The following is a 13,115-nucleotide window of genomic DNA, read 5'->3' as shown; positions in this document are numbered from 1 at the left end:
CCATGCACAGTACCTGAAGAGAGTATTCTGTAGCCATCTCCTCTGGGAATCAACTTTATGCCATTTTTGGTCCAATGAACTGAGGGAGTAGGAACCCCTGATGCGGTGCAGGAAATTATTACTGGAGAAAGCTTTGTTACCAACACATCTGTGGCTTCATCTGCTATGGATGGGGGCACTAAAAACGAAGATCAGTGTTACTTGCTCATTTTTATTTGTTGTTAATCATTGGAAATAACTTACTGTCTTTCTTGGGAATACCATAGACTTAAGGATATCAGTATCATAAAAGAACCATATACAAATCTCATTTTAAGATTGGAATAATCCAGTGAAATGCTACACATACACATGCAATAGCAATATCCCCTCTACCTTGAACAGTGAGTTCAACTGCTCTTCGATCTTCTCCTGCATCGTTTGACACAGAGCACTCATAGACAGCTGTGTCATCAACAGTAGGAGAAATGATAACTAAGGAACCAGAAGACAGAAGTCTGAAAAAAGAAAAGAAAGTAAAAGACATTGAAATACTTCTTCTCAGGTAATCAGACGACTGATTTTATAGGCTATTCAAGATTACATTTATGTATGGCTGTTTTTTAAAGTGCCAGATTCATCACTGAACATTTTAAACCCACAAAGAAATGAAAACATCCCTCACCTGTAAGTATTCTGGTTCTGGTCAACACTAAGAAGATGGCCATTCTTCTTCCAGCTAATTGCTGGCCTGGGAATTCCAGTGGTTTCACAGGGCAAAGTGGTCTGCACATTTACAGTAACTGTAATATTAGTATGTCCAGGAGCAATAGTTGGAGGAACTAAGGACAAACAAAACCTAATTATTCAGAATCATTATACACACATGTCCATCCACCCCTTCCTCCCCCCTCATATACACAGAGCTGCACCGCCTGAGCACATTCACTTGATTTTTATACAGAGTAACTTGGCAGTAATTAACCTACTAAACATGTAGTATTGGATGTGTCACGTCTTTCTATTTCCAGTTGGTGTGCACACAACAGATAACAAAGAATAAATATTTTCTTTTCACTTATATTTGGTTGTATTCTTAAAGTTGTCAATTCATTTTTATTTTATTTTGTTTTTTAAACAGAGAAACTGAAAAGGGACTAAACTTAATATTGGATCAGGCTGAACAAGAAAAATGATATATCTGGACTTTAGACTTGTAAAAATAAGTATATTGATCTAAACCCAAAACTTTTACCAAGGACCTGAAGATCAATTCGTTTGCGCTCAGTGCCAGCTGTATTAGTCGCCATACACATGTATCTTCCTGTGTCAGTAACATGTGCTGAGTGGATGTGTAGAGATCCATCCTCTAATATGGAATATCTGAAACAAAGCCACACAATTTTTCCTACTGTCCAATCAACAGAACCATAGGCCATTCTGATAGTACAGACAGAAAAGATGACTGTCTGCACAACAAATAACCTCAACACTTGGTGTCTTAATTTGGGCACATACAGTTTTCTCATTTATTGCAGTTATTATGACTTCATTTTTTCCCAGCACATCCATTTTCTTAAGAAATTATGAAATCTAACTGACATAGTACTCCTACATAAACGATGACAGATTTGCAGATGTCCAAAACTTGTTTTTATGAATTCCCACTGAACTTCAAAAATAAAACAAAACAAAACAAGTTAATGCTTGTATATTTTTCTTTGAAATATAACTGAATTCTTAACCATTTGCCCAGTTCTAGAAAATGCCTAGCTAATTTCCCCTAAAGCATTCAGAAGACAGAAAACATTCATTATAATAAATGAGATCATTCATTATAATAAATGTGAATACTAGAACATATATAAAGTATAATATATTGGAAGCTACAGAGTACACTCAAGGAGCTTTTGGACTGCATGAAATTGCTTGGCTTCATCCTGAATCTTCAAATCTATCAAAAATTGTAAACATCTCCCAGATTTATTGTTCAAAATCTTCAATATCAAAAAAATCATTACTTTGAGGTTGTCAAAGGAGGCTTTTTTGTTGTTGTTGTTTGTTTGTTTTTTTGTCTTTCTTAACAGTAAAAGGGTGAAATCTTTGCTACTGCTACTTTTCTCAAGAACAACTTCTTTAGATATCTATTTTTGCCACCGTATTTTCCATATTTGGGTTTATTTGAGATTATAGCACAAACAGCAGTTCTGATCTGTGAAAACAAAACTCATTTACAAGTTCTGGAAGTCAATTCAAGCTTTCTGTAACTAATACATTGTTAAAAAACAACAACAAATAAAAAAAAAAAAGGAGAATATTTATTCTGACTATTGCACAATACCTCGTATTGTTTCCAGTAAAAACAACCCCATCTTTCCTCCATGTAATTCTGGGGGTTGGTACTCCTTCTGCAATACACTCCAGAACAGCAGATGCATTTATATGGACAACAGTAGTCTGAGGGCTACTTCGGATTGTTGGAGCCACTGTAAAGGAAAAATTCCAAAAGGCATCAGGAAAAAAAAAAAAAAAAAAAAGAATTCTGCTCTGACTGAAACTTTACACATGAAAACACATGCAATAACAGGTACAGGGAGGGTTACAATGATGGAACTAAGTTTCTTACCACTCTGAGCAGTACATAATTGCCACACTGCAGTAAGGAATGAAAAACAAAGTCTGTCTTAAATGCACTGTGAAGATCATCTTTGCTAGTTACTGTAAAAGTTACTACATAGCTAAATCAGCAGAAGAGTTTAGTATATTTAACTTAGCAAAATAAGGCTGTGAAGTGATATCCTTGATTAAGGAGGAATGAGGAACAAGAATTTTAAATGGACAGCTAAATACAATCACTGTGGGGGCACAGCATAATGCAGGTACTTATGAGTGAGTTGCTAAAAGAAGAGAAAGAGGAAAAACAGTTTTTCAGCATCACGAGAGTGTGAGAATAGAATAGTTTCTAATCAGTCTACAGTTGAGGAAAACAAAACAAAACAAAGCAGGTTTAAAATGAAATTCAGAACGTACCAGCAAGCTGATGTTATTAGAGGGCATGTATCAGGATGCACAGGGCCCTCCAAACATTATGTGCCTACCATCTCCTGCTTGGAGCTGCAGAGAAGCCCCAGTTTTCAAGTAACTTGCAAAACCAGTGGCCAAAACAGCTATGCAAACCAAGTCCCCCAAGATACCAGTGAACTGCTTTAACAATTTACATAAATTTGCCCAAGAGCATTTCTCTGTCTTGGATCTGTGTGTTCAGTCTGGATGTATCTTGACTCTGTATCAGGATGAAGGCAGGATACACAGCACCCTCTGTCAGCAGGAAGCACAGAGAGACAGAGAAGGAGCCATGGTGAGTCCCCAGCAGGTCTTCTAGCATGGGGGACAACTGTGAACTGCAATGGTGAAACACGTGAGGTAATACACCTGGTTTCACAGTTCAGATGCAGCCTAAGTGGCCTGCACCTGGCTACAAAGGGACTATTAATGCTTCTTTCTTGCCATTTGAAATCCAGCAGAAATACCATGCAAAGATCAAAACCAACAAGAACAGTTTCATAATTTTACCATGTACTGTCAGCACGAACTCCCTGGTCATTTTTCCTGCAATATTACTTGCCACACATGTATAGCTTGCTGCATCACTGAGGTCAGCATTATTGATTTGCAGGTATCGCCCACTGGATAGGATTCGAACTCGAGGAGTTCCCTAAGGGGAAAGAGAGAGAGTTTGATGGATTTAATTTTATGATTGTTCTCTTTCTAAAGATAGAGCTTTTTTTTTTTTTCTTTTTTTTGTTTCAGAGTATGAACAGCCACGAAAGAGAGACAAAGATAAACAAAGGGCTGAATTAACTGCTTGTTTAACTTTATTTATAGCCATGAAGATAATAGGATAAACAAGTTTTTAGTAAGTTATCATTTAGTAGTGGTTCCACCTTGAAACTCCTTCTGGGGTGTGTGCCTGAATAAGGTGGCTTTTTGTGTTAACTAATCCACAACGTACAGCCAAAGGGCTTTTGAGTTTTTACAGAAAAGGGGAAGCCATTAGCACATGATTATTATTTTTTTTCCCCAAAAATCCATGCATACCACCAGCAGAAGAAATACCAGTTTCTCCAGACTGTTCTTCAAACATTACAAGTCTCGACCAGACAGAATCCAACATAAACTTAGCCTATTAGGTTTGCTAGCCAGCATTTCTGGATATGAGGAAACCACTCAGCTCTGAGAATGTACAGCACCTGCTCAGCAGCCTTTTTTTTTTTTTTTTTTTTTTTTTTTTTTTTTTTAACCACAGCTAGTCTGGATAAGAACTGAACGACTGAACAACTGAATGACAGTAATGCCAACTACAAGTGTTCCAAAAACTGACTGGATAAAAAAACAGGAACCCACCCCCACCTCCCCTTAAAAACAAACAAACAAACAAAAAACTTTACAGTATGCACTATGCACACTTCAGATAACATTTGAAGCCAACATTCCCGTTTGCTCTTTTGGTTAGAAGGTCTGCAGAAAGTTAGAAGGTCTGTTGTAGCAACTACAACAGATATGTGAAACACTTCTGGTTCTGCACCTCTCTGTACTACCACTCAAGTACTCTGCTCTAACACTAGGCACCAACACAGCAAGTCTAAGGATGCAAACCAGACAACACTGTCAGAACCTCACAGGTGAAATGATTCACCACCAGGATGGATTACAGACACAGAAGGCAAAACACAGGCAATGAAGCTATTGTTTAAAACTTTCACTATACTCAAGGCATGTCAGAAACATCAACTTTAAAAAAAAATACAAATTCAGAAATTCTTTTAGTTTCTAAATAAAGATGGACTAGGTCCAGACACTCCTATTTACTTATTTTGGTAACACTCGAGGTGCATTTCCCAAAAGCAAGGAAGAGTGCCGAGACTATGACTGCCAAAGCTGTCCCAGGCTAGGTCTTCCTATAGTTCTGCTACTGAAAGTGGTGGTGTTGCACAATTACATCATTAAACGCAGAGAAGTCTAGCGTTTTCAAAATCTGCACAGTGGAAGACAACAAAATGAGGAGGAATGACACCCTCCATTACCAGGCCGTTTCAAAAAGCAGTGATGACTTAAATCAAAGTGGCACTGCAATCTGAAAATCTGACTTCTCCAGTCGTCTCTTGTCATTGTGAATCCTCAATGTTCCCAAGATAAGGAGGTCCATATCACAGAACCACAGAATTGTAGGGATTGGAAGGGACCTCAAGAAATCGTCGGGTCCAACCCCCCTGCCAAAGCAGGTTCCCTAGAGCAGGTTGAACTGGATGGCATTCAGACTGGCCTTGAATATCTCCAGAGAAGGAGACTCCACAACTTCCCTGGGCAGCCCATTCCAGTGCTCCATTACCCTCACTGTGAGGAAGTTCTTTCGCATGTTGGTGTGGAACTTCCTGTGCTCCATGTTTTGGCCATTGCCCCTTGTCCTGTCCCCAGAAACCACTGAAAAGAGGCTGGCCAAATCCCAATGTCTCCCACACTTAAGATATTTGCAAACATTGATAAGATCCCCTCTCAGTCTTCTCTTCTCAAGGCTGAGCAGACCCAGATCTCTCAGCCTTTCCTCATAGGGAAGATGCTCCAGGCCCCAATCATCTTTGTTGCCCTCCACTGGACTCTTTGCAGGAGATCCCTGTCTTTCTTGTACTGGGGAGCCCAGAACTGCACACAGTAATATTCAAGGTAACGTTCCCTAGCAGCACTTAGTAAGACACAATCACTCCTCGTATTCTTACTTCTACCACAGATATTTCATTCTTCTAAATTTACAATAGAAAAAGAGCCTGAAGAACGGGCTGACGCAGGTAAAACAAAGAAGCAGAACTTTGTATGAAGACTACTGATGGGCTACAACTAAGGGAGACAAAATTCATAAGATAAATTTGTTTCCTCTTTATTCACAAATAAAGATCAATATAGGGAAAATTATTAATTAATTTCAGTTAATAGCTTAATTTAAATTGTTCTGTTGTAAATCATCTGGCTTCTGAGTCATCATAAAATGATGAGAAATTTAGAAAAGAAAAAAAAACAACACCGTTCTGTTTAAACTATCCTCATCTTGCTCAACCACCAAGGACTCAATGCCTTATATGACACTACATGGAACCATGAGTGAAAAAGATGCATTTGATACAAACCCGTGGTGGTTAGCAATCCATGGTTTGTTTTTTCCCCAATGTAAAGAAATTTAATTCCTTCCTAAATGCTACTAGAATATGAGGATGCATAATATACCCAAAGGAAACATATAGTGTAGTCTTCTCTCAGCTACCTTTCCTGGGAAGCCATTCAGGAGTATACCGAAGGCTTCTAGGATTGTTCAGAGGATCCAGGAGGAGCAAGGGATCCCCCTAAAGGAAAAAAGAACAAGTAACAGCGGGATGGCCACTTCACATGCTTGCTAGCTTCAGGTACTCATTTAGGACTAACTGTATTTGTACTGGGGCAACTCAGCTTGAATTCAAGGCACTGTAACTTGACTGCACTGAAGGAGCAAGTGAACAGAATAAGAAACCTCAAGCATTGTGTGTAAAAATTAAAGGGAGCAACAAACTAATACAAATAATATAACTCCTGTACCTCTAAAAGTTCTCCATTTTTAAGCCATGAGATTGTCGGAGGTGGTACAGCATCTGACTTGCATTCCAGTATAACTTGTCTGTTCTGCAACACAGTGAGGTCCTGTGGACCACTGGTACCAGCAATATTAGGAGGAACTGTTACAAAAATTAAGAAGAAAAACAAACACCACAGATATGAGCCACCATTAAAACTATTAATTGAAAAATTTGATTTTATTTCTCAATATTTAAAATAAAGACAAAGCTACAGTGCCACTGATTAGTTCTGCTCTTCAATACTTGTATTAAATACACCATGTTTGTATAACTGGTGAACCTGTTTCTTACATCACACACTGGAAACTACTGTGACAAATTAATTTAAAGTCCATTCTCAGTGAAGGCACCAGCATTTAAGCCAGGCAGAGTGGGGATCACAGAATTTCCATAAACTCTCCGTCAAGAAACAGGGAAGCTATAATCTTCAAGAAGAAACCTTAGTCATATTGTAAAACTGCATAAGTCCTGGTGTATTCTACCTTAACTGACACTACATTTTATGTATTCATTTGTAAATAGATTTCTTAAGTTTTTCTACTGAAAAACTAATATCATGGACATCATTACACTTTATACTCTTTTTAACAAGCATAATAAACTCAGTTCAAATGACCCCTGATGTCGATTATTGATATCTGTAACCTTCCTGTTTATTCAAAAAACAAGACTTGGATTAAATCAGGTAGAACTTTCCCTTTTAATTGCTCATCAAGTTTAGAATACTTAATCTTATACAGAAATGTTAGTTATCATATGATATAACATCATTTTCTCAAAACACGTATTTCTTCTTTAGTAATACATTAGCCATTAAATTGCAATACTGTTACATACCTTAGGAGTTTACAGTTTGAGGATTATTTTTTGCCTAAATTAAACTTACCATGCACTCTTACTAAATATTCCTTATCATCATCTCCTGCTGGGCTAGATGCCACACATGTGTATCTTCCTGTGTCCTCCACCTAGAAACACATGGACAACTTCAGCAAGAATTGCAGTATCTGGGAACAATTCAGAAAAACAGTGAAATATAAACATGGACAGCAAAATTTAAAGGGCAGCACTTAAAAGTAAAGACAACAGATAAGAACTGTCTGAAAATAAATGAAAAAGAGTTCTTAGACTCATAGAATGGTTTGGGTTGGAAGGGACCTTAAAGATCATGTAGTTCCGACCCCCCTGCTGTAGACAGGGACACCTCCCACTACATCAGGTTGCTCAAAGCCCCACCCGACCTGGTCTTGATCACTTCCAGGGATGGGGCATCCACAGCTTCTCTGGGCAGCCTATACCAGTGCCTCATCACCCTCTGAGTGAAGAATTTCATCCTTGTATCTCATCTAAACCTACCCTTGCTTAATTTAACACCATTATTCCTTGTTCTGTCACTAAATTTCCTGATAGTCTATCCTGTAGGTTACCCATTTTTCCTTTAGGCACCCTTTAAACACTGGAAGGTTGCTATAAGGTCTCCCTGTAGACCTGTCTTCTCTAGTTCTTGGAAACTTGCTTCTGTTACCATGGTAGGATGGTACAGAGATTGCTTAGGAGCAGCAGGGCTCTAAATAATCTCTCTGGGTAATTTGCTTCCAGGAAGAACCTCTTCTCTTTGTGATACTTTCTGTTATAGTTGATCAATGAAGAAGGAAACAGCTGTAAGTATGCATCTACATGTATGCAAAGGTCAGTTCTGGATACTAAGGAAGTTTTTTTATGCACATATCCTAAAATGTCTTTATGCTTTCTCTGTCCTGTAAACTCCTCATTGTAAAGATGAAAAGTGTTTGCTTTAGAAGCAAAACCAGCTCAAATGAATCAAACTGCTCGTCCTTCTTCCTGAGCCCCATCCCACTTGTGTTTGGTGACCTTCAGCCTGGCTGAGTGTAGCTGAATACAGCTTTAGTTTAGTGGTCTAGTTCTGTGCAAGTTACTTTTCCATGGACTCTTTTATTGCCTGAATTAATCTGAAAGCCTTTGTATTGTCTTTATTTATTTTTATTTAACTTATAACATAGGTGGCTGCAAAGGCATTTTTTCCCCTGCAGTCTATGGCCTATACATGTGAGAAGAAAATAAATCTTAGGAAAATCTCAGTTCTCTGAAAAAGAAGAAAGGCTAAGGAAGAACTATAAAATATGGAAGAAGAAAAACAAGTGACAGTAACAAGATTCAAACAGGCAGAAAATCAACAATATAAGATTACGGACACAGACTAAAAAGAGAAATAAACCCAGAAAAAGGCACAAGTCCCTAGACTTGATTGTTCTTCGTGTGAGAAAGCAGCAATAAATAAAGAATGAACTTGAATAATGCTCAGAAGAGGCAGAAGTACTTGGTCACTCTTAACCCACAATACTACTGCTTGTTCTGTATGGAAAATTCCTAGGCCAAGGCTTGAAAAATATATTCTCCAACTGTACATGCAAGCAGATTAATTGAATAGAGGTTTTTGAGGACCTTTCTTAGGACAGCCCTAATAGCAGACAATTTTGTACACTCCTCTAGGGTTGGCTGTTTTGAAACAAAATGTTTTCAAAACTTTTGAGACTATTTTGAAACAAATGTTTTACCTGAGCACTGGTTATTCGAAGCACTTCTCTTAGGACATGAACATTGTCATTCTGCAGAAGTGGGCGCCCATCCTTCATCCATGAGATTTTGGGGACTGGAATGCCAGTAGACATGCAAAGAAGTTCAAGGGGGTTGTTGACAATCACAGAGAGCTCCTCTGGTTGATCAGAACCATTGATGTGAGGAGGCTCTACAGAAAGAAAAACATTCATGTTGTTTACTGACTCAGCCTAATTCACCAACTTGTGTTCAGAATTTATAGAATTAGTCTGCATCAGTATTATGCCTGGCTGTACAACTGGCTATATCATGATTTCCATCTGCCTCTGTTTAGAAATCTGCACATTTTGTGAAATTAATTTAGTAGTCAATGTTTTCATAATCCCAGGGAAAAAAAATTTTACGTAGTATCAGCAAAGACTTTTATTATCTCTTCGCTGTTGTACCTTCAGCTGTGCTATCAACCTGTCAAGCTGAATTTCCACTAACCCAATTTGTTTGTTTATATGAAATTACTTTGCAAATCACTTTACTGCTAGTTGGCATATTTCAGTACTCCTGAGATTTTGAGTAAAAATACATATATTACACAAACATCTTTAGGTATGTTCCATATCCTATTTGTCTTATTAAATACAGAAGATGTTTATTGAAAATACTCCCTTATCACTAGACAATTTTTGAAATGTTGCCCTGAGTAGATACTCATTTACTGCTTGCATTTTGTTCAGCTGACAGGTTAACCTTACCCAGCACTTTCAGGGAAAAGTGCTTGCTGATATCTCCAGCTTCATTGGACGCTACACAAGTGTATTTGCCTGTGTCACCAATTTCTGCTTTTACAAAATGAAGGACCATTCCTTGGTCACTTGAAGTTAGGTGAGCTCCAAGGCTTAGAGGATTTCCATTTTTAAACCAGGACACAGCAGGGACAGGAGTGCCATCAGTAAAACACTTCATTGAGGTTGAACTGCCTTTTATTACAGTCATGTCCTCTGTTCCTCCAGCATTATCCAAGCTTGGTGGTACTGCAGAGAAACAAAGAGCTGATTCACACAGAGTACACACAATAGTTAATTCTGAATATAAAATAACTGCAGTGCAGCTACCCTTTTGCGTCTCATCACCTGCACTCCTTATTTTATATTAAGTAATTGAGTTAAAATTCACTTGAAAATTGTACTTTATTACTCATTCTAAAAAAACACCTGTGACACTTCATGGGTGCCAATTCAAGTAAGAACTCTTTGAGGGTTAAAATACTGCATTAAAACAAAACAAAACAAACAAACAAACATAAAAAAGTGAATGTATTTCTAATGATTATCTAAGTATGAAACACTTGTGGATGTCTGCAACTTTGTGTTTATGAGAAGGAAAAAAGAAGATTAGGTTTAAGAAATTAACTGAGCAATAGATTTTTTACATATAGCTTTTCAGAGAAACTTACCAAAAATTTGAAGGCTGTAATGCTTGTTGTCCACTCCAGCTCTGCTAGATGCTACACAAGTGTACACACCAGCATCAGATATCTGCACTCGGGCAAGTCTAAGGAGAAAATCATTTTAGTTGAGCTGTAACTGGAACACAGTATCACACTTTTATTATGGCACGGTTTGGATCAAATTTTACTCTTGCTTCCAACAATGCTAGCTAGCAAAAGACAGAAAACCCAGCTAGCTATGTCAAAATAAATGAAAACCAACCTTAGAATTTGCCCAGCTGACAGCAACCTGATTTGGGAGGAGACAGACAGAGGAAGGCCATTCTTTAACCAGTTTATCTGCGGAGATGGAGTTCCAGTAGCAGTACATTCAATATTTATGGAGGTGTCCAAAAGAACAGTGAGGTCCTCTGGTTCACCTTTATTATTGGTTATTGCTGGAGGAACTACATTTTGTGAATGTTGAAAAGGAAGATGTTAAGACTGCTTCTTAAAATCATTCCATATATGTAATTTTGCAATACCAGGAAGCCTATGAAATCTTGCACCTAATGTCTCACAGGCATTTAAGAAAGAAGAGGCTCCCCAATTTTTTTAACAGTAAAACCTCTAACAATAATATTGAGCATTAATAAATACTTGCTTGCATATTTAAAACCAGATGCACTGTAGAATGATTATAACACTCCCTCTTATTTGTGCTGGCTGTGGCAAATGAGATCTTTGGGCTCAGAGCCTGAAGCTCATGGGGAAAAAATGGCATTTCAGAGGGGAGCAAGTGGTCAAGAATTGGAGGGAATGCATTGAACCTCTTAAAGGCCAAATGGGACTTTGCAATTTGCTACCAAAAGTATCTACTTCAATGAACCTTAAATAACATGAAAACTAGAATCACAAAGGAGGAAAGTTAGCTTAACTTCTAGATGTATAGGCTGACAATTTTAAAGTATACAGAAAACTTCAAAATGACTGGTTAAGTATTCTGGATCATGATTCTAAAAAAAACATTGTTTTTAGCTGTCTTTTTGTTTGGTTTTATAGTCTGAAAGCCTTTTAAGTCTTGGGGGCAAAAAGGGACTCACTTTATAAAGAAGGTCCAGGCACATGCAGCTCCAAGCTCTGACTGACTTAGGATCCCATTGCACACCATTACAGTTGCATGGTAAGATGACTTAAGTTGATGATTGCTTGAGCCTCAGCCAATACAAATTGACCAAAACAGTCTCCACTATTGTATAGGGATGTGACGTGGTACTTTTTTCAGTATTATTTTTTTATTATATTAAAGGTCATCTTGTTACTCTTCTCATACTCACATTCCAACTAATTCTGACTCTCACTGTATAACTGGGACACATGCTTACACCTCTGTGAAATGCTTCCTATGCAGAACTTTTTCACACTAATCACAGCACATCAGGTTCTTATTTTGCAAAAAATAAAATGTCCACATACAACAATGGCAAAGAAGAATTATGCTGTCTTCTTTATATCATTTTGTGTAAGAAAACAAGAATTTCATCCCAAACTATATCATATTTCTTTTAAACTCTAAATAATCTATTTCTCAGGGAAGAGGGAACCTTTAACAATTAGTGTTCTACCTTATTACTTTGGTTTTACTGATGTACTTTGACAAGAATTAATGCAAATTGATTAACAGAAAAAAAAAAAGAAAGGAATATCATGGTAAATCAGCCCCTAGTGAATCTCAGCAAGAAAAAAATTACCAAAAGCAGAATTTCTCTATTATAAAATACACCAAACAAACTAATTTCTGTTTATCCTAAAACGTATTTAACAGCAATTTAAATAATCTTGTCATTGACAGAACATCCTGTGTAACATACCGTGATATCTACAGTACATGAAATTGGAAATGTGCATGTAGTATTATCCTGAAGACAGGCATTCATTTCTTGGCCCTCTCTTGAGTGCACTTACAAAGATAGGATTATGGACCAGATTTTAGTTTCACATCTGTGAAAACTCACCATATACATTCAAGTTGAAAATTTGATCTTCCTCTCCTGCAGGATTAGTAGCCACACAAGTATATTTTCCTGTATCAGAAGTGAGAGCTCTGAAAATGGTTAATGTGCTGCCATCTGGAGTTACTCTGCAAGGAAGGTCATAAAACACGGTGAATTTGTTTATATATTATTATGACCTAGCAAATAAACATTCAGTTTTGTACATTTAAATCAATTCCCTCTATCCTCTTGGGAATTTCACTAGAGAACCACTGTTTTCTGTAAATTATTTATTAGAGATAGGCTAGGAAGCTTTTTTTTTTTTTTTTTTTTTTTTTAATTCCAAACAGGTTTTTCAAGAATCCATAACAAAAAGCATCAAGATCTTTCCCCTCCAAAAGAACTTAATGGAACTTGCAGAGCTTTACAAATTTGAATTAATCTGATGAACTTTCAGGGAACTTATTAACTGAGAAAAAAACA

The 13,115-nt window shown here is 37.3% G+C and overlaps 1 protein-coding gene across 1 annotated transcript in view; it reads right to left on the bottom strand.

Annotated features, from left to right (window-relative positions):
• HMCN1 (hemicentin 1) overlaps positions 1–13,115 on the bottom strand; it is a 194,130-nt gene that overhangs the window by 30,819 nt on the left and 150,196 nt on the right. Inside the window, exons 65-77 of the mRNA XM_032192128.1 lie at positions 12,654–12,778; positions 10,922–11,105; positions 10,666–10,763; positions 9,965–10,243; positions 9,215–9,405; positions 7,525–7,606; positions 6,601–6,737; positions 3,553–3,694; positions 2,321–2,465; positions 1,235–1,362; positions 665–821; positions 376–497; positions 14–178 (exon numbers count right to left, since the gene is read on the bottom strand). Of these exons, the coding sequence (XP_032048019.1) occupies positions 14–178; positions 376–497; positions 665–821; positions 1,235–1,362; positions 2,321–2,465; positions 3,553–3,694; positions 6,601–6,737; positions 7,525–7,606; positions 9,215–9,405; positions 9,965–10,243; positions 10,666–10,763; positions 10,922–11,105; positions 12,654–12,778 (1,955 nt within the window). The remainder of the gene's footprint in view (positions 1–13; positions 179–375; positions 498–664; positions 822–1,234; positions 1,363–2,320; positions 2,466–3,552; positions 3,695–6,600; positions 6,738–7,524; positions 7,607–9,214; positions 9,406–9,964; positions 10,244–10,665; positions 10,764–10,921; positions 11,106–12,653; positions 12,779–13,115) is intronic.

This window comes from Aythya fuligula, chromosome 8, assembly GCF_009819795.1.
Source record: "Aythya fuligula isolate bAytFul2 chromosome 8, bAytFul2.pri, whole genome shotgun sequence".
NCBI classification, from domain to species: domain Eukaryota; kingdom Metazoa; phylum Chordata; class Aves; order Anseriformes; family Anatidae; genus Aythya; species Aythya fuligula.
Note: the sequence above shows the minus strand (reverse complement) of the source record. Positions and strands in the feature narration are given on the sequence as shown.